At 42.4% G+C, this 24,026-nt stretch overlaps 1 protein-coding gene across 4 annotated transcripts; it reads right to left on the bottom strand.

The window, feature by feature from the left end:
- Positions 1–440: 440 nt before the first annotated feature.
- Positions 441–15,420, bottom strand: HSPA14 (heat shock protein family A (Hsp70) member 14). Of its 4 annotated transcripts, none has more exons than XR_012650008.1 (14): positions 15,319–15,420; positions 15,000–15,080; positions 14,834–14,916; positions 13,753–13,801; positions 12,842–12,935; positions 12,630–12,720; positions 11,503–11,607; positions 10,522–10,683; positions 9,516–9,671; positions 8,164–8,266; positions 5,672–5,884; positions 5,104–5,228; positions 4,021–4,091; positions 444–1,246 (listed from the first exon to the last, which is right to left on the bottom strand). XR_012650008.1 is itself a non-coding variant. In XM_075024713.1 (14 exons), the coding sequence occupies exons 1-14, from the start codon at positions 15,373–15,375 to the stop codon at positions 1,168–1,170; spliced, it is 1,518 nt and encodes a 505-aa protein (XP_074880814.1). In that variant the 5' UTR covers positions 15,376–15,420; the 3' UTR covers positions 464–1,167. The 4 variants fall into 4 exon arrangements, 3 of the variants coding, with proteins under 3 accessions (XP_074880816.1, XP_074880815.1, XP_074880814.1); XM_075024713.1 differs by having other exon boundaries at positions 464–1,246; positions 5,104–5,277; XM_075024715.1 differs by lacking the exon at positions 4,021–4,091 and having other exon boundaries at positions 441–1,246.
- Positions 15,421–24,026: the final 8,606 nt, after the last annotated feature.

Genomic DNA, 24,026 nt, shown 5'->3' with positions numbered 1-24,026 from the left:
CGCGGCCTGTCCCGGCCTCTGCTCCGTTGTATTTCTAAGGGCTGCGGGACAAATCCCCCCCCCCGGCAGAACCCGGCTTCGGGCTCTCCGGGACCGCGGAGAAGCTCTCAGGCAGGGACTGGTGAAGTCCCGTTTTCCGGAGGTGAAAGACCCCGGGATACGGGCGGCAGAACCTCGTTCCGGTTCGGAACCCACGCTGTGCGGTACCTAGTGCTTTTCTGAGGTAGGAAGAATATAGAAATACACGTCCTGCAAAACACTAGACAGTTCGGGAAGCCTGGAGTAAGACAGGTAATCGAACACAGGTCTCCTCAAATACAGACGGGTGTCCCTCGCTCCTAATCTCTGTCTCTGATTGTGAGGCTCTGCTCTGTCACTCTGAATATTTTACAAGATAACATCAGGCCGAGACCCTCAAATCCCACAACTACGCTCGCTTGCTCCCTCATCTTCTCACTACTCCTCTACCTAAAACAAAAAAAAGCTGCCAGCTTACATCCAAACACACGATGACATACAGGTTAGAACAGTGCCACACAGAACAGAGGATGCCACGATCTGCGTAAAAAACATATTTTATTAGTAACACATAAATAAGCATATATAACCCTTACACACGCTTTTCAGACAACACCACAAAACCATCTTACAGTAACTCCAGAAAAAAAAAAATCCCACTCAAAAGGCCAGCACCAATGGGCATCACCTCCACAGCTTCAGGCAACGTCAAGGCCACACAGGATTACAGTACAATTCGGTACAGTTATCAGAGTGGATTTTCAGCAGTCTGGCTCTCGCTGGTTCAATGCTATGCTGTTGAAGCCACAGATACAGTGGTTGAATGGGTAGACAACCTGATTAGTCCGAGGAAAAAAAAAAAATCTTTAGGTATGTAATATGCTTGTTGCTGAACCACAGGCACAGGGATTTGCCCTTTGCATTTTTTAAATCAGGTGCTGCAATTCAATACTCTGCTGTCTGCATGTCTTGATTAACATTTTGCACCACATTATCCACTCCAAACAGACTTGGTGGCAAATTAATGTTTTTCTTCAGTTTATTACAGTCCTCTAAGAATCATTAAAGGCATCTCAGAGAGAGGCACCACGTTGGCAGAAAACCAACAAGAGACAAAACTCAACTTAGAAAAACGTCTTTCAAAAGTGACTATGATGCCACTTCAACAGTGATGATTTCACACTTTCCGGTATCTTGATCTGTGCAGGTAACATGCAAGGACCCATCCCTAGGTAAAAGAGAAAGGGATGTTTAGGACTATCTCAACACAACACTTAGTATGTTACTGCATGTTCCAGAGAGGATAAAACATTAGTCTTCATGCAGACAAAAGGAAGAAAGGTTAATGTCAAAATATCCAGGGAAGAACATGCTTCAACGTAGATGAAACTGATTAATGAAATTAAGTTCAGTTTATTGAGTATTTAGATATGCACTTCTTGCCCTCCATTAAAGCACGTGTCTTCTCTACATATGTTGGAACAGATTCAGGAACATGTTTAAATACTGTAACTAAGTTTATTTAGTAGAGGTTTGTAAATAGAATATGCAGTAATATTACTCAAAATATTCATCTTGAGAACTCTGAGTAACAGCAACCAACAGATAAGCACATCTTCTCAAAGCATGAGAACTCGACTTTTAAAAAGTAGCAGTCTTTAAATACCAAGGATCTCCTTCAACAAGGAAAATCTTAATTTTCAAAATCCAAGAATTAGACAATACTGACTCCTACTTCATCTAGACATACAACACGTAATATTTAGGTAGAAATGGATGTGTTCTAGTGAACTTGCCCTATCTTTTTCACCTCAATATTACTAAAAAAACCTTTAAAATAATGCAGGTTTTCTGCATTACACAGTTGCATATATAACCCCCAAGATGTTTTTCTTATGAATGCTATGTGCAAATCTCTGTATGACTAACAAGGTATTTCAGGTGAAGTCTATTAACAGAGCATTAATACACCTGACAGTTTGTATCGGGTTTGCGTGGCAAGGTTTTGTAGCAGGAAAGGGGGGCTACAGGAGTGGTTTCTGTGAGAAGATGCTAGAAGCTTCCCCCATGTCCAACAGAGCCAATGCCAGCCGGCTCCAAGACAGACCCACTGCTGGCCAAGGCCGAGCTCATCAGTGACGGTGGTAGTGCCTCTGGGAAAACAGATTTAAGGGGAAAAAAAACCTGCTGCAGAAGAGTAACCAAGGAGTGGAGTGAGAATATGCAAGAGAAACAACCCTGCAGACCCCAAGGTCAGTGAAGGAGGAGGAGGAGGAGGAGAGGAGTGAGAATGCAAGAGAAACAACTCCACAGACCCCAAGGTCAGTGAAGGAGGGGGAGGAGGAGGAGAGGAGTGATAACACATGAGAGCACCAGCCCCGCAGACCCCCAGGTCAGTGAGAAGGAGGGGGAGGAGGTGCTCCAGGCACCAGAGCAGAGATTCCCCTGTAGCCCGTGGGGAAGACCACAGTGAGGCAGGCTGTCCCCCTGCAGCCCAGGGAGGTCCACGGGGGAGCAGATCCCCACCTGCAGCCCGGGAACAGAGGGCCCCATGCCGGAGCAGGGGGATGCCCGAAGGAGGCTGTGACCCTGTGGGAAGCCCGCGCTGGAGCAGGCTCCTGGCAGGACCTGTGGCCCCGTGGAGAGAGGAGCCCACACTGGAGCAGGTTTGCTGGCAGGACTTGTGACCCTGCAGGGGACCCACACTGCAGCAGTCTGTGCCTGAAGGACTGCAGCCCGGGGAAGGGACCCCACACTGGAGCAGGGGAAGAGTGAGCAGTCCTGCCCCTGAGGAGGAAGGAGCAGCAGAGACAACACGTGATGAACTGACCCCAACCCCCATTCCCCATCCCCCTGTGCCACTGTGGGGGGAGGAGGTAGAGAAAATTGCGAGTGGAGTTAGGCCATGGAAGAAGGAAGGGGTGGGGGGAGGTGTTTTAAGATTTGGGTTTATTTCTCACTACCCTACTCTGGTTTGATTAGCAATAAATTAATTTTGCCCAAGTCAAGTCTTTTGCCCATGACAGTAACTGGTGAGTGATCTCCCTCTGTCCTTATCTCGACCCATGAGGCTTTCATTATATTTTCTCTCCCCTGTCCAGTTGAGGAGGGGGAGTGATAGAGTGGCTGCGTGGTGCTTTGTTGCTGGCTGGGGTTAAACCACAACACAGTTAACGTAAGAAAACAAAGTATTTTTAACTCAAGTAGCAAGTAGGGATTTAGCTTGTCAGCAACATCTAGACAACTTTCCTATTACTTAGAAAAGCAATATGAGCTTCAGGACAGTTCTCAGAAGACAAACGTGCTTTGACTACTTAGAATTCCACCTTCTGATATCTTTATAAACTATTTATTCAAATGAGGCCAAGCACTCCTATTAAGGCCTAAGGAAGTTAGACAAATTTCTTCAGTATCATGTGCTCCCCATTCCCCACCCCACCATAAGTTACTTTGTGTCTTCCCATAATAAACAAGTAATTCTGTAAAAAGTAGATTTATGAAGCCTGATTTCCTGTGGCATTGTTTCTCAAGCTTAACAACCCTGCCTCTGAAAGGCTAGGGCCACAGGTTTTCATCACAAATGCTGCATATGAGAAGTCCTGCATGGATTCCTTAGCAACTTAATAAAGACAGATTCTACTTCAGTTTTTGCTAAGAGTGTGGGCCTTTGACAGAACCACCTGACCCCCTTCCAGGGGAAATCCGAGATCCTGACTGCTCTCAAGCATGGTTACACTGATCAGTAGTTCAAAAGTTGCTAAAAATCATCTGTACAACTGTGTTAAGTTTTATTTCTTTAGGAATCAAACAATGAAAGCACAGAAGGTACCGCATAAAAACCACATTCCTACAGAATTTACCCCTGCTAGGGCACAGCCCTGTAAGCAATGAAATGCTGAAATTTCTCAAAACAAAATTAAACATTCTGTAACAGGAGAAAAGACCGCTTGTCAGAAGTGTGACATAGCAAGTTAAACAGCAGAACAAGAAATATTTGGGTACCTTTTCATAGTGAGAACAGTTAGTATATCATGGAGGCCATCCTCTTTCTTATCTAAATCCTGGAGTATAATCTAGTTAAAAAAAAGTTAAATTATAAAGTGCTGTAAATCCTTGCACAGCAGTTTAATGGAAGCAACACAATAGCTAAAGTGTGCAATTCATTCTGTTTAGCATCTCATACTAATAATTCAACATCAAAGCATGCCCTAGTGGACTTAATTCATCTGTAGTACAACTCTAAGTATTTTTAGCTATTTGTAGTACTGTTTCAGTGGTTTTGTTCCAGAGTCTATCACCAAGATAGCTAGAGTACCCACACCTCCCACAGACTACAGTAAGAGCTCAGCGTGTTCCTTTACTTAGGATCAGTTCTCTAACTATTAGGTAACATCGCTTCCCTATCCCCTTAAAGATTTTCAGGCAGGACTAGGGCAGAATAATAATTTTCTCAAGTATTCCATCCATTTCAGCCACATCTGCCCCCTCCCTGATGCTTTAAGTGCACTGAAGCCGAGATAAGCACATCATCACTGTTTCAAACAAGCTGTATTCTCTCAATAAGTTGACTCTTGAGTAATATCTTTATATTGGGTGAAGATTTAATCATACCATTTTACCACTGTGAAAAATCAAATGTGGTATTTAATACCACAATCCTGTCCAATCTAGGAAGATCAAAATACAATCAACAGTACATACACTAGCTATGTCATTACCTCCAGCAGTTTTATTTCTAAAATGTTGGAGACCTGTATAGTACTGGAATGACTGGTTATGATCTCTCATCCCAGGTGAGCTTACTACAGTAGTGCCAAATGTCAAACCCAGCCATCTATTTACAAATTCAAAAGGGAAACTTCAGTTTCTTTAAAAAGTGCTTCAATACTTCATAACGCATTTATAGAAAAATGTTTAAAGACAGTTTCCAGAGAGATGCATGTCATTCTAATTTTGTAACAAGTTTTAGTAGGGGTGGGACTGGTTTCAGGGTTTGGGGGTTTTTGGTGGTTTTACTTCATTCCAGATCCACTTGGTTTCCAAGTGGTTGATATTAAAAGTGCATATGAATGTGTATACACTCACCTGTGCAAATTTACCTTCTTCATTCATGGGACTTTTCCCCAATGACTCGTATAGCTCAAGGCATACAGAAGAAGTGTTTCCAGGAGCATGCAGGGTGTGCTGCCTTCGAGCTGGTAATGGTGTCCCTGATGGAAATAGCACTGTGAATTTGTCAGCCCCTGACTCGTCTACTCCCTTTAAAAAGAAAAAAAAAAGTTCATGCCTTTCTCTAAGTACTTTACTGAGCTGAGTGTTACAACAACACTCCATAAGAAAAGAAATCCATGATTCATGTTCTCTGTCACATTTACCATCACAGCAAGTAAAACAAAAAATTGGCATTCCTATAAATAAATGAAAAAGTCCAGCTATTACAACATAGCAAACACAATCTGTCTCCCCTTAAAATCAAGCAGCTTTTCCTGTCAATTTTTTTTGTCAATAAACCTGTTACCCCTTACTGATCTATAGCCAATCTGCAGAACTAATAATAAACCAATACTGTTTTTCTAACATCAGTCACGCATAAGTAGTGCTGTATATTCATTGCAGCAGTAAAATTTTTAAAGTTAAATAATTTTATCCTTACCTTGAGAAGAATATCTTTGGCAGAACACTCAATAAGTGTTTCTTCTTCTAACAAAGGATTCTCTTTCCCTAGCAGAATTCCTGCCTCTATGGCTGCACCAATGGGAATAACTTCATCTGGAGGAATTGAATTCAGTAATTCCACAGTTGGGAAAATGTCTTTGATCAGCTGCTGTAGCTTTGGGATTCGAGCAGACCCACCACACAGAACTACCTGGAAAACATGCCTTAATGATTTCAAATCTTTCTTCTGACAGATAAAACAGACAGGTCACAGCCTGCAATACAGAAATGCAAAGTGCTCTGGGATATTTTATCATCTGTAGTTATTAAAAGAAAAATTGATGCCATCTTTGCTTGCCTTCTGTTACTTTTTTATTTGAGAAACCAAAGGAAATAGCTTCCAAGTTTGAAATGGTGTCTTGAAAAAGTGTTTGTTACAGTTACTATAAGTGCCAGCTAGATGAAGTGGAATTGAGGAATTCGTCATAAAATAACGTCAGGTTGGAAGGGACCTCCAGACACCATCTAGTCCAACCTCCTGCCCAGAACAGGTCCAGTTACAACAGGATGCTCAGGACCCTATCTCCACGGATATAGATTCCACAGACTCTGTGGGCCCTTGTTTCAGTGTTTGATTAGCCGCACGCAACAAATTCTTTTCTTGGTATCTAAAATTTCCCCATGTTGTAACTCGTGCTGCTTGCCACTCAGCCTTCCATCGTGCACCTATAGGAAAGGGTAAGTCAGGTTTTGTCTCGATGAGGTAACTGTAGGCAGCACTAGTCTCCCCTGAGCCTCTTACAGGTGACCAAACCCAGCTCTCTGGGCCCAAACCATCTGGGTAGCCCTCCAACTGGACTGGCTCCAGTAGGTCAAAACCTTTTGTCTCCTGTGAAGCCCAAAAATGATGAGACAGTATCTGGACACTCTGTCTAAGTGCCAAAGAGGGAAACAAACACTTTCCTACACCCATGGCTATACCCTTGCTATTACAGCCCAGCATGCAACTGGCCGCCTTTGCAGTCAGCAGTATGCCTCTGCAGCAAATAAACCTCCTGTCTATTAGCACCCCCACATCTTTTCCTGCAAAGCTGCTTTCTAGCAACCGCAGCCTGTACTGCTGCACAGGATTATTCCATCACAGACTCTGCATTTGCCTTTGTTGATCTTTGTGATATTCTTCTCCATTAGACTAGATGATCAGTGTAGGTCCCTTCCAACTGAAATATTTTATTCTATTATATAAATTTTCCTTACCTTTTTCAACCCCTCTGAATAGCAGCCTTGACCTACAGTGGCACTGATTGCTCCCCTCGTTTTGGTACTGTCTGCAAACTTGCTGAGAGCACATGCTACCCCATCATCCGTGTTATTAATAGACATTAAATGGTATTAGCCCTGGTATCAAAGCCTGAGGGATGTCATTGACAACTAGCTGTCACTTACTGATCTTGTGCAAGAAAAAAACCCTTAAAACCCTTCTCTTATTACAGTAACTTTATTGAGATCAACCAGATCTCAAAACAAAGCTAACTCCCACCTTTCTTCATGTAAAACATAACCTAATTTACAACTCTGAGTTAATTTATTTTTACATTTAAAGTGCTCCCCCCCCCCCCCCCCAAAAAAAAAATTAAGGCCTGAGAGAACAGCTCATTGGGCCACCTAAAAAATACTGCCAGCAGAAAACAAAAGACATTCTCTAAACAATGGCCTGGGATACTTCATTATCCTACCAGTGAAACTCAGATGTGACACTGCAAACCCTAATTAAGAGCCTGAAATAGCATCAAGTAACATTAAAAGCGCCAGCTAACTTTTGCCGCAGAATTTATGTGCCAATTCCACCAGCGATAAATACGCCACTATTCACCACACACAGGTGCACAGGAGTTGAGAGGAAGTTACTCTCTTATACCAAAGCAAGAAAGACATTTGAATGAAACTAGTAAAGCTTGCTATTTTACTCAGCATCTTTGGTATTAAAGCACTCTATGGTTTGGCATCTAATGTGTTCCTAAGTTTTTTAAGCTAACAAGGAGGACCAAAGGCACCAAGTAGACACTAAGCAATTTGTTCAACTCATAGGACAAAAGTCAAAACTCAGGCTTTCTTCAGAAGTGTCAGCAAACCCCATCCAAAGCTCAGTGAAGGCAGAAGAAAGTCTATATACTAAACTTAAAGAAGGCAGTCCTCAGCTCTACCAGGAGTTACATAAACACACCAAATGGAGACAAATCCTCTACCATTTACTCAACTTGCAGCAGCAAAACCACATCATTGACTCGAATTCTACCTTATACTTAACTTCAGGTAACAGAAATCAAAGCAAAGATAGGAGTTCTAAAGATCTTGAGTCTACAGACTTTGTTGGATCTGAACCAAAAATGCTTAAACACATCATGAAATAATCTGTCTGCAAGAAAAACAGGCCCCATAAATCTTCTTGTGGAGTTATAAAGCCTACAGACAAGGGATTTCTATTATTACCTTATTAATATCATCTGCTGTAAATCCAACTTGCTGCAAGAGCTTTTTAATTGCTTCTACACATTTACTAAAAAGTGAAGAACAGATAAGTTCAAACCTGGCCCTAGAAAAAAAAAAAAATACCAAGAAGTGTCATCTCATCCATTACAGACAAATACCTGAAATGGAAGAACAATCATTTTTAGAATATACTTTGGTTCTCTAGCTATACCTGGTACTAAGGGTTTTTTTTAAAAAAAATCTTATTTCCCAATTATTAATCTTGAAGTGGGTTGGGTTTTTTTTGTTGTGAAAATATCTGTGCTATTGATTCCATCATTAACACCTACACGTAACGCACATCTTCTTCAGTGTACTCTAGAGAAAAACCAGTATTGTAGTCTTGACCCATACGTGGAAAAAAAAAGCAGCAAAAATCCTGGAACTGCTTCATCGTCTTTAAAATGGAGACACAAAGATGCAAATGTGCCTTTTGAATTTTCAGAGGCAAATCAAGCTGTATCCCGATTTGCATGCAGGGAGTAGATTAAACAAATTGAAAAACTTGTGCTTGCTTCAAGCTCTTTCAAGCCTGAAGAGGAAGTTTTACTCTGTATGAATACAGCAAGTCAACTTCTGCAACACTAGTCCACAGGACTTAGCATCCTTACCCAAAACTGAGCCAGAACAAGTTATACAGCGTCACTTCTCACATTTGCAAACATACTGTGCCTTATTTTACCAGATCCGGCTGCTGCAGCAGTGGATGCTCAGTTCTGGAATTGAAAAGTCTATTTCATTTTGCTAAAGCTGCTGCTGACTGGAAGAGCAATCAAAATTAGCTAAACATTTCAATAAGAGATCATCCCAAGAGAGAAAATACTTAGAGTAGGACACAGCAGTATGAACAAAGAGACAGAAAACATCGCTCTAATCCAGCTGTCAAAAAGAGGCAACATGAAAACTTCCATGAGTCCTATCATTTTGGAGCTCATTTAGATGAAAGAGTCCAAAAGTCTTTTCTTTAAGGAAAATCCAACAACAAAAACAAGAAGGGGGGGTGAGAAGGAAAACCACCTTGAGTAATTACAGTATCTATTCCCCTTTCATCAACAACCAGACTCTAAAGATGGGGTCTCCTTGTGCCTTTTGCACTTTATTTTCTATCCATTAGGGATGTACAACAGAACACATCAGAACAGAACCATCAATATGAAACAAAGCTGAAAGCAAGCAAGTTGGTCTTCTATCTTACTTCTGTTTCTAAAATTAATGCTACCAAAAATCAAAGCTTATTGAACATCCTAAATACCACCTAGAAACATTTCAAGCATAGTTTTATATAAAAGCAGTAGCTTCAAGATTTGCTTTACCTGGACACATTACAATCAAAATCCAATCCTTCATACAACGAATCTACAAAACAGTTTGCACTTCCCAGGGTTGATAAAGAGTGCTTTGCAATATCAGCACTGTTCATTAACTTCATCATGGCTCTGGGATTTCCTCTAATGTCATGTTTACAAGACCTACATTTGAAAAAAATAAAAAAGAGATTATCACTTCAGAAAGGCAGGCATTTGAGTGATAACACTAACTTTCTGAAAGGAAAAACAGGTTAAAGCTATTGAACTTTCTTTTCTGTACACATTTCAATTTCAACTAAAGGACACTGTGTAGAGGCACCCTGAACTCAGGCACTAGTGTTTATCATACAGATTTAAGTCTTTCTGAACAGTTTCTCGGCTGAACAAATCCTGTAAGTGACTGCAAGGAACAGCAAGAAAAGGTCTGCGAGTTAACCAATTTTAACCACAGATTAAGAAGAAATAGCACACCAACATTAGACATGTCAAAAGAATAGTATGTTTCATCCAAAGTCTCCCTCTGACAGTACGCAACTGATCACCTCAAGTTCACTAGAGTTAATGGTAATGCATTTGTTCATTTTTGTTCATCATAGGATGACGTGCCATACAGACTTCAGTCTGATGACCCAAGCCCCTCCACAGTCCTTCATGTCAACATGAAAACCAAACAAAACCCACACAGGTGAATTCCCTGCCACCCAAAAGCTTGTGACTGAAAGGACGCGAGCAGCCTGTAGTCACATACATCACTCAAAACACAGAACAGTTCATAGCTGAGCCCTTATAGCTCAACATCAACTTCAGGCAACACCTACCCAAACCCAAATATTTCCCAGCCTTCCTCCTTGGCCCCCGACAGCTGACTGTCCCTTTAATAACTTTACTTAAGCCATTTCACATGCAGACAGTCTGCCAGATCTGACGAACTAGTATGAATTTTTTTTGAAAGCAAGCATCAGGTAACAACGTTCCTGTCCTAACAGCAACATGCTTGGAATTCAAAACCTACCTCTGAAATTCAGAAGCTAAGTGTTGCGCCAGAGCTTCTGTGAAGCAAACTCCACCAATGCTATCATCTGTGTTTGTAGCGAGCACACGATATATTCCACTGTTTACTTCTATGACTGTGATAGAAAGTGATGTTCCACCAAGTTTATAAACCAACACATTGCTGCCATGGTAAAAAAAAAAAGAAAAAAGTATTAATATGAGTCATCTAAAATTATGGTTAATTTGACACACTTTCTAAAAACATGACCATCATATTATGTATTGCAGGTTTTAATCAGTTTTGTCAAGAGAATTTGATTTGAGGTGTTTGTATTTAATGCACCTTAGTACCACTGACAACTTGAAAGTGTTCCCTAGAGGACAAAATTAGTCTATTTCATACAGTGGGAGTAGCCAATGCTTTTTCTACAACACAACTGAGAATTGAACATTACAGTCAAGGTTACAGGCAAGAATTATATGAGAAGGGTAAAAAATACCAACCAAGAAGCAAAAAGACAAGACATCTGTTTGCACTGATGGCAGTCTCTGCTATTTTGAAAATCTTGTGAATTATCTGAATATTCATAAGTAAAACTCAATGCACCTACCGAACCCAGGAACTCAGCTTTAGTTCTTCTACCATATGTAAAATGACCCCATCTTCCACAATTAAAAAACAGCTATGGCAAAATCTGTTTGAGAAGGGATGCATTTTTCTTAAAGCCAATCAGCTCATTGAAGAGCAAGACAGAATCTGGGGACAAATCTTTAAAGACAATTCTAAAAAAACCCAAAAACCAGAACAAAGGGATTTAAAATACTACAGATTTACAACTTCTAAATTGTTATTGGCTTTATTGAGAGAAAAAAGAAAAACAAACCTCAAATCATTAATTTTGTATTGACTGCCAAGGCAACACAGCATTCCCTCATTTAAGATTTCTCAGGATTTAAGTACAGCAGCTTACATTTAAGAAGTAAAATATTAGGATTTTACCTTTTCCCAGTGGGTGAATCTTGGCCAATTCCATAAGCCAGGAGAGCAGCTGATGGTTCGTGAATTAATCTCATAACATTAAATCCAGCAGCTGCAGCTGCTTCCCTGTGATAAGGCATAACAGCATTTCATTTTACTTTAATGATTTCACTATAGTCACACACACTATTAAGATTTCGTCTGAACTACATATGTCACCAACTCAGAACTTGGTTACATCATGGTATTAACAAAGCAAAGTGACTGGAAAAGAAAGGTATCAAGAAGTTCAGTTGCTACTGTGTTCTTCAGGTAGTTGATCTGCTGTGTGCTCATTGTCAAAGAAAACACTGACGTATCAGCCTACATACTCCATAAAACCCAGAACCCCCCCGCCTCAACTACTAGGTGAAAAACCCCACCCTCAATCAAACTTGGTAACTTATTTTCAAGTCTGGCATTAAAGTTCTTGGTACATTATTTCAACACATAGAATGCTATGAAAATTGATTTTACTTCCAAATCACGTTACCACACCTCACTTCTAACATTTTCTTTACACATTTCCTTGAAATTTCAGTAACTCTGTGAGTACCAGTCAAACAGAACATACCAGAAAGTAGAAATAGATGCTGCCAACTATGCACAGCTTTAAGTCTACTTATGTTTTCATACAGAGGAACTTTTACAGCAGAACTTTTTCCAAACAGAACTTCCAAGTAGAATACTGGTGTGTATTCCGTATCTGCTCTCTGACAAAACAGTCCTCAAAAAAGTCACGTAATACCACTTGGCTTGCTGAGTATTGTTATATGAAGGGATGGGAAACTATGCAGGAGGGCTGAGAAACATTTCAAAGGGGACACTGAAGATCCACATCTGAAATGACATTCTATCCTTAATGATACCAAAATTCCCTCTCACTTTAATTGATTCAGAATTTCATTTTGGTTACGAAGTGAATTCCATGAAAAGTTTCTAAAGTCAGGATTTAAACTCCTGCTTTTATATTTTCACAATTCAAGTAACATCCCTATGTCATAACTGATAGTCGCAAGCTGAAGTCCAGCAGGAGAACTCCCATTGCTGATCTGCCAGCCGGTCTGCTTTAGGCATGTTAAATAACAGAAAAATCTTAATCCTCTTACCCAAGGGCATTTTTCTGATTCTCTCCAAAATCAAATGGTACAGTGATAACAACGTCATTTACATCTGAACCCAATGCAGACTGAGCAGTTTCTGTTTATAAACATAGGCAGAACATGTTGATTAAAAGCAAAAAAAACCAACATACCAAATCTTAAAAATATGAGGACAGCTTAAAAAACTAAAACATGTTATGATTTTACTTATTATATACCTTTCATTTTACTGAAAATCAGTTTTGCCACATCTTCTGGGTTAATAAGTTTATTATCTATTTCATATTGAAGTTTTCCATTCTTCTCAATTATCTGTAAGCAAAACCAACATACCTTTGTTAGATATGTAATTTGGTTATTAACAAAAAAGTGTTTAATTTAGTTTCTGTTTGAAGTAAAAAGCATGGGACTGTGTAAATACTTTCTGTGTTAGTACTCTACTACAAGAGAATAAATGTTTCCAAGATGCTTATCAAAGATCACAAAAAACTTGTATTATCCAACAGACATGACAGTGACATTCATATGGACTTAAAGACTCCAGACTCTCTTTTTTGTTTCTAAAGCAACATTTAGAACAAAAGTACTTTCCCGCTTATATTCCATAAGAAAAAATAACAACTATTTATATAAGCATGTCAATACAAACGGTCAAAAACCAGAGAAAAAACTCATTCCTTCTTTAGGAATGTACTTTCCAGGATAACTTTTCTCGTTTTACAAAAAGGTTTCTAGTAACAAGCACAGTATTATCCAAATTAAATACTGAGATTAAATCAAGTGGTTAAGCATTTTTATCACAGGATGCTGTAACGTGAGCATGTTCTACCAGCACTAAAACACCATGCTATTACCCAAATATATTAAGAATCATCCCTTTCGAGAACAGCCAAGAGATACATATCATTTTTCTGTTGAACTACATTATGATGGCAGATCTCAGAACACGGTTAAGTTCTCTATTTTATAAAAAAAAAGAAACCTTCTATATAGCAGAAAATGGACCTCATATAATGAGAGCTGATCACTACATAACATAACATAGTGTGGCACAAACAATGCCAAGAAGAAAAGTATAAAATAATCCAAGTTATTCTGGGAACAACAAAAAAACCTAGATCATACTCACTGAACATTTGCTTTCTGCAATATATTTCTCTGCTTGTGGGTCACCAGAGCTGTCCAGACAAATTCAAAATAACAAAATAAATCATACGTTCAAGGGTAATTGCAGAAATTCATCTTGCTGATATTCCTTATAACATCTACAGCGTATGTAAGTTATACTTCAACCAAAATCCCTGTTTCCACTCTACAGACACATTTATACAGGAGAAGAAAAACCAACAGTTCTGCCTGCTGGTATCTTTCAGGCTCCTTTCCCCAAACTAATAATTGAAAAAATACCTACTAGTTAGTGAAAAGGGAAAATAAAAACCAACGCATTGTTTTAATGTGCTATCCCCAATAATCATTACAAAATATTTCGGTGGCACTTTCGTTGCATTGACTGAAATAACGTGATAGCAGTAAGCTGACTATCCTCAATCCTCTACTACCTATGTAAAGTTATGCATCTGGAAAGTGCTGAGAAATACATCAGAATGGACATCATCTTGTCAACGCCTTTTAATGAAAGAGCTGTAACACACAGCTAGTTATCACTGAAACGTTTTGTCGCATCTCAGATGTTAGACCTAAGCCAGTAAGTTTAGTTCTAGTATTGCTGTAACTGCCAGTGCAGATCATCACATCTCCAGTAACTGAAGAATCACAACAGGCATTACATCAATGCATTTCACAACTCTAATAAAAGACATACAAAGTTTCGTGCAAATAAAAGCACGGTGGATTTTAGCCACAGGAGAACATCCAGGTAACAACAAGACTTTTTAGTTAAGAAACTTAAGTATATATCAAAAGCATATATGCAACTTGTTACTAAAGGTCACAATTTGATTTTTGCAGACAAATTCAGACATAAAATACTAGCATCTCTTTGCTCCTGGAATGAAATGTAGGGTAAGAAATCCATAATGTAATGAGTTTTTAAGATATGACACACACTCCTGTCAATGCCAGGTTAACTTAAGTACTATCATGCTAGATTAAAATGCCTTCGCTATCAGTGCTGAGACTACGTTTCACTGACCAGCTTTTACGGGGGAAAACTAAACTTCTCACTTTCCCTTTCGCACCTGTTCTCTTACCTTCGCCCAAGGATCTGCTTTACTTTCACTACAGTGTTTGAAATATTCCTTATTCTACTTTGCTTTGCAGCTAAGCCCACGACCTGAACGGAAAATAAAAACACAAACACCAAGTGAGCACCAGGCCGAGCTCCCCTCCTCCCCCCCCCCAGAAGGGAAGCCTCACCTCCTCGCTCTCCGAGAAAGCCACGACCGCGGGAGTGACCCTGTCCCCGGCGTCGTTGGCGACCACGTCGGCGCGGCCATCCTGCGGGCAGAGGCACCACGGGTGAGCCCTCCCTCGGGACACCCCGCGCCCCCTCAGGACTCTCCTCCCTGACTGACCCCCGCAGGCCCCGGGAGGGAACGGAGATGACCGCGGCCCACCCCCCTCCTCCCGCCGAGGACCTCCCTCCCCCCGAGGGAGCTACGACGCCTCCGGCCCGCCCCGGGCACGGCGGCGGGGAGAGGAGGAGGAGGAGGAGAACAGCCCCTCACCCCCTCACCTTATAGACGGCGGCGCAGGCACAGGTAGCGCCCAGGTGGACCCCGATGGCGGCCATGAGTCCACCCCGCCCCCCCCCCCCGGTTACCGCTCCACGCGCGCGCCCGCCGCCCCACAACGCACCGCGCCGCCGCCCGCCCCCAGCCAATCCCGCTCCAACTCTTCACCCCGGCCGCCAATCGAAGCCCGCACCGCGCTCGCTCGTAAACCAATAGCGGAGAGGCGCGCTTGGAAGCGCCGTCATCGGGCGGAGCGGCCAATGAGAAAAAAGACAAAAAGCCGGAGGGAGGCGCGTCATCACGCATGGCAACGGGGCGGAGGGCGGGCGGTGTGGCGGCGGGCGGCCGCTGAGGGGAGTCGGTGGGGCCGAGCGGGCCGAGCGCTGTCAGACCCAGCCGCTGCGAAAATAGAGATTGGAATGGGGGAAGGCCGACGGGGCTGCTTCACGCCTGGGGGGTTTTTACGCCAGCGGCATCCCTCATGGTTTAATTGCAGGCAGTGAAGGACGTGGAGGCCGTGTACGTATTTTTTTTTTATCCAAAAGCTGTCGTTATTAGCGAAGCAGTCAGGCTGAAGCGCCGGTTCGGCATAATCTAGCCAGGCATGACCGAGGTCTGAAAGCAAAGCTCAGTGTCTCCTTATGTCGCACTTCTGTTGGAGAAATCCATCTTGGCATTACCACAGGGAGAAAAAAAGCAATAAATTATTCCTGGTTGATCCTGGGGGAATCAACAGTGAGTTCCTGACACAGAACTCATTTCATCCTGGCCAGAGCCGTCGCCGTGCTGAAGGCTCCTCCGATTTCGCGTGGCCCTGCAACAGGCACAGCAAAGTTCTCCGTGTGCCTTGACAGGGAGCAGGTCACCCCCCATGTGCGGCTCTCCCTGTAAAGGTGACGGCACTTCTGTAGGTTGGGGTGCACGGTTGCCTCTCGTTTCCTTAGCGAGTCTAAAATGCCCTGCAGTACTGCCTCTCTGCATCATTCTGAAGTAAAGATTGTCCTTATCCTGCTTCATATGTGATATGTTGAAGGTTAAAGGAATTAATCAAGATCACATAGAGGTGAAAGGATTTAACCTGGAGTCGCAAAGGGCTTTTGTGTCCCAGAACTGATCCTGGGCTTCTTAAATGGCAGGACAATCTTCCTTTAAGTAACCAGGCTTGCTGAAGTCTGAGCAAAGGCTGGAGCTCAGATTGCCAGCGGTATGTGCTCGGGAGATGGTCGCAGTGTTGATAAAAGTGAAACTTGTACAACTGAAAACAATACCTTTGAAGTTTGTCCAAATTGTAGCTCCTTTCTGCTTCCTCCTGTAAACAGAGGAGTGAAAAGAGAAGAAGGGTAGAGGGAACAGGAGAGACCTGTGGGGACTGGAGAAAGGTGTTGTAGAAGATAAGATAGAAATGATGCTTTTGGCAAAAAAAAAGATGGGGGGAGTCTGGGAAGAGACACTGAAGATAGGAGGGTAAAGAACAACAGAAGCCCCCAATACAGAAACCAAGAATATTTTTCCTGTGCTTTCCCCCAAATCCTAATACCTGTTGCACCATTTATGCCAATATACGGGTAATTAGAACGTAAACCAGTATGTGTAATCTGTGCTTCAAAAAGTGCTTGTGGCCACACTGCTAACATCTCCTACACAACTAAGCACATCCACGGTTATTTTCCAGTTGTTATGCCATGGACACATCAGGATGGACACACAAGTTCTGCTTATCTCAGCTAAAGCAGTTAATGTTCCTCCCAGGTATAAGCAAACCTGATTGGAAGCAGGCAAGAAATGCCTCGGCAAAGGTTTGTGATGGCCAGTAGTGTATGTTGAGGAGTGAAAAGCCCTTGTCTGTCTGTGTCCTTCCTATTTTTTTGGCTAGTGTCCTTAGCGTATGGGAAGCTCAGGGATTGCAGTGAGCTTGAGTGAGCTGAGAAATGGGGTGAACAACCCACTTCTAAATCAAAGTGGAACAGGCTGTCCTGCTTGCTATGGCAGTTCTGTAAGTAAGTGAAAGCCTTAATATGCTTGTTGTTTATTAAAGGTGGGGTAGAGGAGGCGAACACTGATTCAAGCAGCAGCCTGGATTCAGGATGCAAGAGAATTTAGTCTTTCATGCCTCCGGGAGAGCTATCCCTCTGAGTCAGAAGCAGGAGAAAAATCCAGCCCCTGCGTGACTGGAGTTCTGCACATCTCCAGGTACCTACATCAAACAAACAAGCCCACCATGCTCCCCTGCAACAAACTCACCTCTGATTTAGCCAGGTACTCTGCTGAAACCTCTTAGTATTATTTCCCAGCTGACAAAGCAGTGGCACAAACCTTCACAGCATCTGAGCTGCCCCTTCTGTCCCAGTCTGTAGCACATCTCTTGGGCATCCAAAAACCAGACCAGCCACCGTCAGACCAGCTGTTGGCACAGTACAAAGTGAGCTCGCCCAAGCTGCTTTTGTACCGAGAGGTCGCAGGCAGCCTGAGAGGCTTGAATGCAAAAATGGATCCCCCTGGCACTGTCCGTAGCTGGCTGACTGTAGGAAAATCACAGAGATTACAACAAAAAGGCAGTAACATCTGCTGAGTTATTTAAAGTGGAAGCAAGTGTCTCTGTTGAACAACAGACTGTTTTGCAGCTGGTAAGTAGTATATACTCTAAAATGTCCCTTGGGGTGAGGAAAGAAGGATGAGAGAACTTCTTTAATTATCTTGTGTGTGTTCCGACTTAATTCTCAGGAAATTAAGCTCCAAGGAGGCTAGAGATGGCAGCTGCAAGACCATGGCCTGTGATCGTCTCCGGCCTGGGGGCATGAACAAAGCCAGTGGAGTGGATTCTCAAGAGAGCTGCGGGAGACCCTGGCTGCGGGGGGGGACCTGGACAGTGGTCCTCCACGTGGCACTTCCCCCCGGCTTTGAAAATAGCCCCTTCCCCAGGACAGTGGTGTGAGACTGTACAGTCTACTCCAGTCCTACTGGAGATGCTGACATCTCTGTTGGAAAACTTCCATCCTCATTGCTTGCCTTCATAAAAGCATCCATGAGATTTTTTTTTTGCATAAAAAGAGGCTCTTCAAGCTCATTGCTTAAATCTCTCGAAGTAATTACACCATCATTATTCATTGCATTGCTTATTTTGGGCACCGGAATACATGCTGTTGGGAGGTCTGTCTGTATATCACCCCCAAAGTTGCTGGGTTTCGGTGGAGGCTGTAGGCTCTTTCTGGGTTTGCTGTAACACTTGCCACCCATTACAAAAGGCACTTGATAAAGTTGATTTCAGTATCCTCATTGCTTCATAGTCACAGTACCTAAGTGATAGGGAAGAGGCAACTTCAGTTAGAGGATCAGATTAATTAAATACTTGTGTTAAATTTTAATAAGCTGAACAGAATGTTTTTATGGGTCGAAGGTCAGGGCTGACTACTATGGAGTCTTCTCACAGCAGTCCAAAAAAGAAGTACATAGAAAGTTTGGCAGGCAAACCTGTTGAAAAGCTGGTATTAATGCCTGTAGGTGGCATAAACGCAGCATGTAATTGCAATGCTACAACTCATCAGCAACATTCAGTCTGTTTGGCAGCTCAGTAGGTTTGCAGTAAAGCTGAAGCCAGATTTTTTTTTTTTTACGTACACCAGAGTGCTTATTAGAGAATATCCCAAGATTTTTTTCATGTTTTAGATGACATAAATCATATTAAACATATATTTGGTTTTGCTTGTAAGACAGGAATGTTAGTTTTCTTTCTCTCTTTTCTTGAAAAACCTTTTGAGTGCCTGCAAAATAAACTATCCTTTATTGCACTCCACATCACAAACTTGAGTCACAAAGTAGGAAAAATCTGTTTTTCTTATAACCTGAAACAACCAAACCTCCAACCCCTACCTGGGGCATTGATCAGTGTTCACTGGATGAGCTGCTGACCCACGCTGAAGTATCCTGCGGGAATCAGCCAGTGACTCCAGCTGACGCAGTTTGTCTGAAAGCAACATTGTCCTGAAGACATGAACCTCTTCCAAGTTACTCCGGTACAGTTCTTCTCTGCTGCCAATGGCAGATTACTCTTGAAAGTAGTAAGGAGGCACTAAAGGCTAATTAAACACAGCAAACATACTTCATAGCTAGAGCACAAAACTAGCATAAGTCACCTTTGACAAGGCTTTGTTGGCTGTTATGAAAATCAAGTATGTATGATTTTCTTTAGAGTAAGAATAAGCACATGCCACAGATAATTGCACATACAGTCTGTGTTAATAAAACAGGAAGTATGTAATATTCTCATTGCTGTTTTGAGAATTGCTGTAGACTGTATCAGGCACTATCATCTCTAGGCACATATATGATGGTCATGATTGGCCGAACAACTTTATTACACTTGTCATGTCTGAGAACTTTTAAGCATACATACAAATGATTTTTTTCCAAGGAAAATAATAGAAAAATCTTCAAATAACTTATTTTTAAATTTTTGGCTTTTATCCTCTCCATGTCCCAGTTTTTCCATCTCCTAAATTATGTCAAATTCACTTTGCAGGAATGTTGAAAGGTTTTAATAATAGATAGAGATCCTTGGCTGGAGGATGCTCTGTAAATATAAAATGTTATGGTTAATAATGCAGATCTAAGTTATGACATGAATTACAAAGAGTGCCAGGAGGCAATCCCAGAGCCTTCCAAGCAAGCTCCATGGTAAAATGTGCTTGAAATTCACTTTTGTGCTCTGGGTGGAAAACCTCCTGTTCGTTGAGCACTGGCATGAAGTTTATACTCTGTAGGGCAAGTTCAGTACAAAAGTGGGCAGTGTTTAAACCAGCAGTTTAAGAAGAGCTGACTACCAAAATAGGTCGTGATCCACATCAGGTTATTTAGTGACAGGTGTCTTAATTTTAGGCAAAGAACTGATTTATGTGTGAGGGTGCCAGCTTGAAACAAGAAGTTCCTTCTGTGCACTGTCAGAGATTTACTCTATGACTTTGAGAAAGTCATTTAATTTTACTGTTTCTTGAGTTCTCAATCCAAAAAAAAAACCCAACCAAGAGTAGCATTTTCCCTTCCTCCCAAGGGTGTCACGAGGATAACCACATTAATTAGTTGCCTGCTTAGAGGTGAGTGTAATAGGATGGAGTAGCTAGAACATAGCTCTTCCTTATCTCAGCTGACCAGTCCTGGTCAGTATCATGTCAACTAAATTGATTTTTGCGGAAGGTGATTAAACACAATTAAATGTCCATGTTAAAACCAACACTTTATTGAACTGAGATCAAAGTGGTGATAGATGCTGAGCTCCTTTTATTAAAAAAGTGTTAATGGGATACATGCAGAGCTGACAGAATGATTTCCTTTCCCACAAACCCACCGTTATCTATAAAGCTAAAAGATGAAATTAGAGTTCTTTTTTTTAAACTACAGAGCAGTTTGGGTTTTTTTTAAGTGTTAATGATCCCTGTCTTTAGCTAACTTGTTAACATTCCTTTGGCAGCTTTACCAGTTTCTGCTGTTCAACTTAAGGTTTTTATTTTCTTGTTGCAGTATGTAAAGAATTTTTGGACAGATTTTACAATTCACTTAAAAGAAATGCAGATTTTGCTGTGGACACCATAGCTGGTCAGCAGCTGTAAGGGATGCAAAAGGAAAAGAACAGCATCTGGAACCATTCTCCTTTGTTTTAAGTTCTGAGAAAGTCCTAGTTAAATGGCAGAATTTGTGTTCAATAAAAATCTCTGTCCAACTGCACTCACGGGCATTAATTCAAATCCAGTAATGACAATAATAATGATAATTACGAGTAACAGAGGACAGTCCTGTGGCCTGTGTGAAGCGAATTTGGAGGATCTGTGTTTAATTTTCGGCGTATATGGCTGCATGTTGTTGGACAGCCATTGAAATCAGTGGGAGTCTTTCCAGCAGCTTCCCTGGTCATTGGCTGGGGCCCTAGATGGCCCATTACAACCAGGGAAAATTAACATAGTTGTTGGCAGCTAATCAGCTGATGACTGAATAGATACACTGAAATCCCCTTCCACCTTTCTGGACTGAAACTGGGAAAGGCCAGCGGTGCAGAGGAGGAAGGCTGCGCTGCTGGTGAACAGACAACTGCACTGTTCTCCCTTAGTGACAACTTCAGGTCTTCAGAGGTATTTCAGGCACCCAGTATTTTTTATTGTGTGATGTGCTGGTTTTAATGACCTGGGTCCAGATAGCTGCCTCTAAAAGAATAGCTATCACTTCTGTGGAAAGCTACGCGTGTTTATGGAGACTGAAAGACTTCTCGTTCAGGGCAGACCTGGGGTCCAGGCAGTTGGGATGTTATCTCCACGGATCCTACCACGGGAGCTTTGTGCAGTCAGGCGGTTTGTGTTGTAAAGTCTCTCCACACTCCAATGTTAATCAGTCGTGTTGCAGGGACTCCTCGCTTTGGAAGCGGGAGGGGAATCCCTGAGGTGTTCGCAGAAGAGCTGCTGCAGAAGACTCGTTGCTTTCTGGTAGCTCACAAGGGACAAGTCCCACTCCACCGAGAAGCAGTTTTAGGCCAACTTCAGCAGACACATCTGCAGCACCAATCTCTTCCATGGGCCTACCCTTTGAAGAAAGGCATATGCTGGATTTTCAGCTCTGGATTTTCCCAGGTTATCATTTGGGGATTTTCCTGGCCTGTTCTCATGCCCAGAGGTTATTCCTCTGAGTGCTGTTCAACCACAGAGCAAAAAGACAAGATCTGCTTGAAGAACTTACAGTCATAATAAAAGTGAAAAGTGAGGAAATGAGCCAAACCAACAGGAATTCCCTGGGGTACGGAGAAACAGTGAATCAATCTGGCCAGGAAATAAGCAGACGTTTCAGCGGATCAGCCTCCTCCCCCTGTGCTGAAGAGTGCTTATCCACCATGGCTCCTGGTGGAACAGAGTAAAGGGGTAGAGGTGGAAGACTCTCATCATTGATGTAGAACCACAGGTGGTCTGTTGGTCTTCCCTACGCTGTAAAAGCTCGTAGGAAAGCCCCACTGCTTTCAATGGGATGCATTCTACCATGAAGAGGAGTGCTTCATTGGTGTATCACCTTACTCATTAATTCATTTAATTGTACATTCAGTATGTTTACTCATGTGACAGACACAATCCAAGGCTTACCTTCAGGATTTATTATAGGTACAAAATTAAACAAAACGTTGCCAAATAGTAATAACAACCTTCAATACCACCTTGAAAATCCATTATTTGCACATTATCAACATCATTTATGAGCAGGTGTGGCAACACTGTCCCCTCCGCTTTGCCACGTGTTTCACCCCATGGAGGAGGGAGTCCCGTGATCTTAGCAAATGGCTTGTGGCAGTCAGCATCCCTGACTTTTGGGTGCCTTCTACTCCCACGGGTTTCTAGGAGTGTGAAAGCACTCCCCACTTTGCAGCATCCCCTCTCTTTTGTCTTGGCATTAAGTCCCTGTCCTGTGTTTTTCAGTTCTGTTACTGTGGAGCCACCAGTAACATACCCACAAAAATCGTTACTGAAGTCAGTTGCACAGTGGGTAGACACATGCCCCTGCCAAAGCTTCTATGAAAAGTTTAAGACGGGAGATACTTATCTTGGTGAGGGCAGGTAAGGTAGGTTGAGGTTTTAAAGCAAATTGCTGGGTTTGGGGGTCTCATTGTCTAGTTGCATTCATTTGTCCCTCTGGGTCCCTGCCTGCAGACTCTTTCTGTTCTTTAGCCTTTCTAAACCTAAGCAGAAAGGGAAATAAATAGTTCTGTACTCCCTCTCTCCCTCCTCTCATCTACTTACAGCTTAGGCCAGGAAAAGCAGAGAGTTTGGGGCTTACGCTTTCCTCCTAGCCAGCGCAGCCTTTGTTGGAGGCCTGTCGGGATGACTCACGCACACGGATGGGCACTTTCCCAGCTCTGCAGTGAAGGAGGAGCAGTGCTGACTCCTTCAGAGAGAGGTTGCTTGTTCAAGTTGAGCAGCTGTTAACAAAGACTGCAGAGTTTTAAATAACCTGAATAAATGAAATCTCTTCTCCCTCTTCAGTTAATCAGTCCTTGCTTTCTTTGTATGTCAAAAACCTGCTTGCTTTCCTCTTACCCAGACACTTTTTCACGGCAGATAAAACCTGAATGTCAGACATAAACAGCCAGTCCCATGGACTGAATGAAGCTTTATTTCCAGTGGTTTCACATCATGTGGATCTGCTGCTTTTGTCCTAGTAAGTGCAAGGTTTGGCACAAGCTTTTCTCATGGCTGGGCACTTCTTGTGATTCACTCTCCTGTGTGATTTCTCTGGTGTCTAGTAAGATTTATTCTACAGCCTTTCTCTTGGGGAGGGGAAGGCTGTGGAGATCTCAAACTATGGGGAAAGGGGTGAGACAGAGGAGCTGGTGCCATCACTCTAGAGATGTCATGGACTGGCAAAGCCCTGGTCCTTGGCTTTAAATACTTGGAGCTGCAGACAGATCACTGGAGGGCACAGGACTGCAAGCCCCTGTCATTTGGGGTGCAGCAGCTGCTCTCCCTGACTCCGCCACCCCGTGTTACAGCAATCGCTCCGCAGCATTTGCATGAACAGGCTGATTTTTTCCTCTCCAACAGCACAGAGGAGTTAAGGACAGCATGAAAACTTACGTGCTCTCTAAAGCGTCTCTCACATTCTTTCCTCTTGCAGAAAGGAAACTGGACTTAAAATACGTGGAGCTCTCCAGGAGGATGAGAGGGGCTGAGCTCTGGAAGTACTGACAGGC

This window comes from Buteo buteo, chromosome 4 (assembly GCF_964188355.1).
Source record: "Buteo buteo chromosome 4, bButBut1.hap1.1, whole genome shotgun sequence".
NCBI lineage: Eukaryota > Metazoa > Chordata > Aves > Accipitriformes > Accipitridae > Buteo > Buteo buteo.
This window is presented reverse-complemented; position numbering and strand designations above follow the sequence as displayed.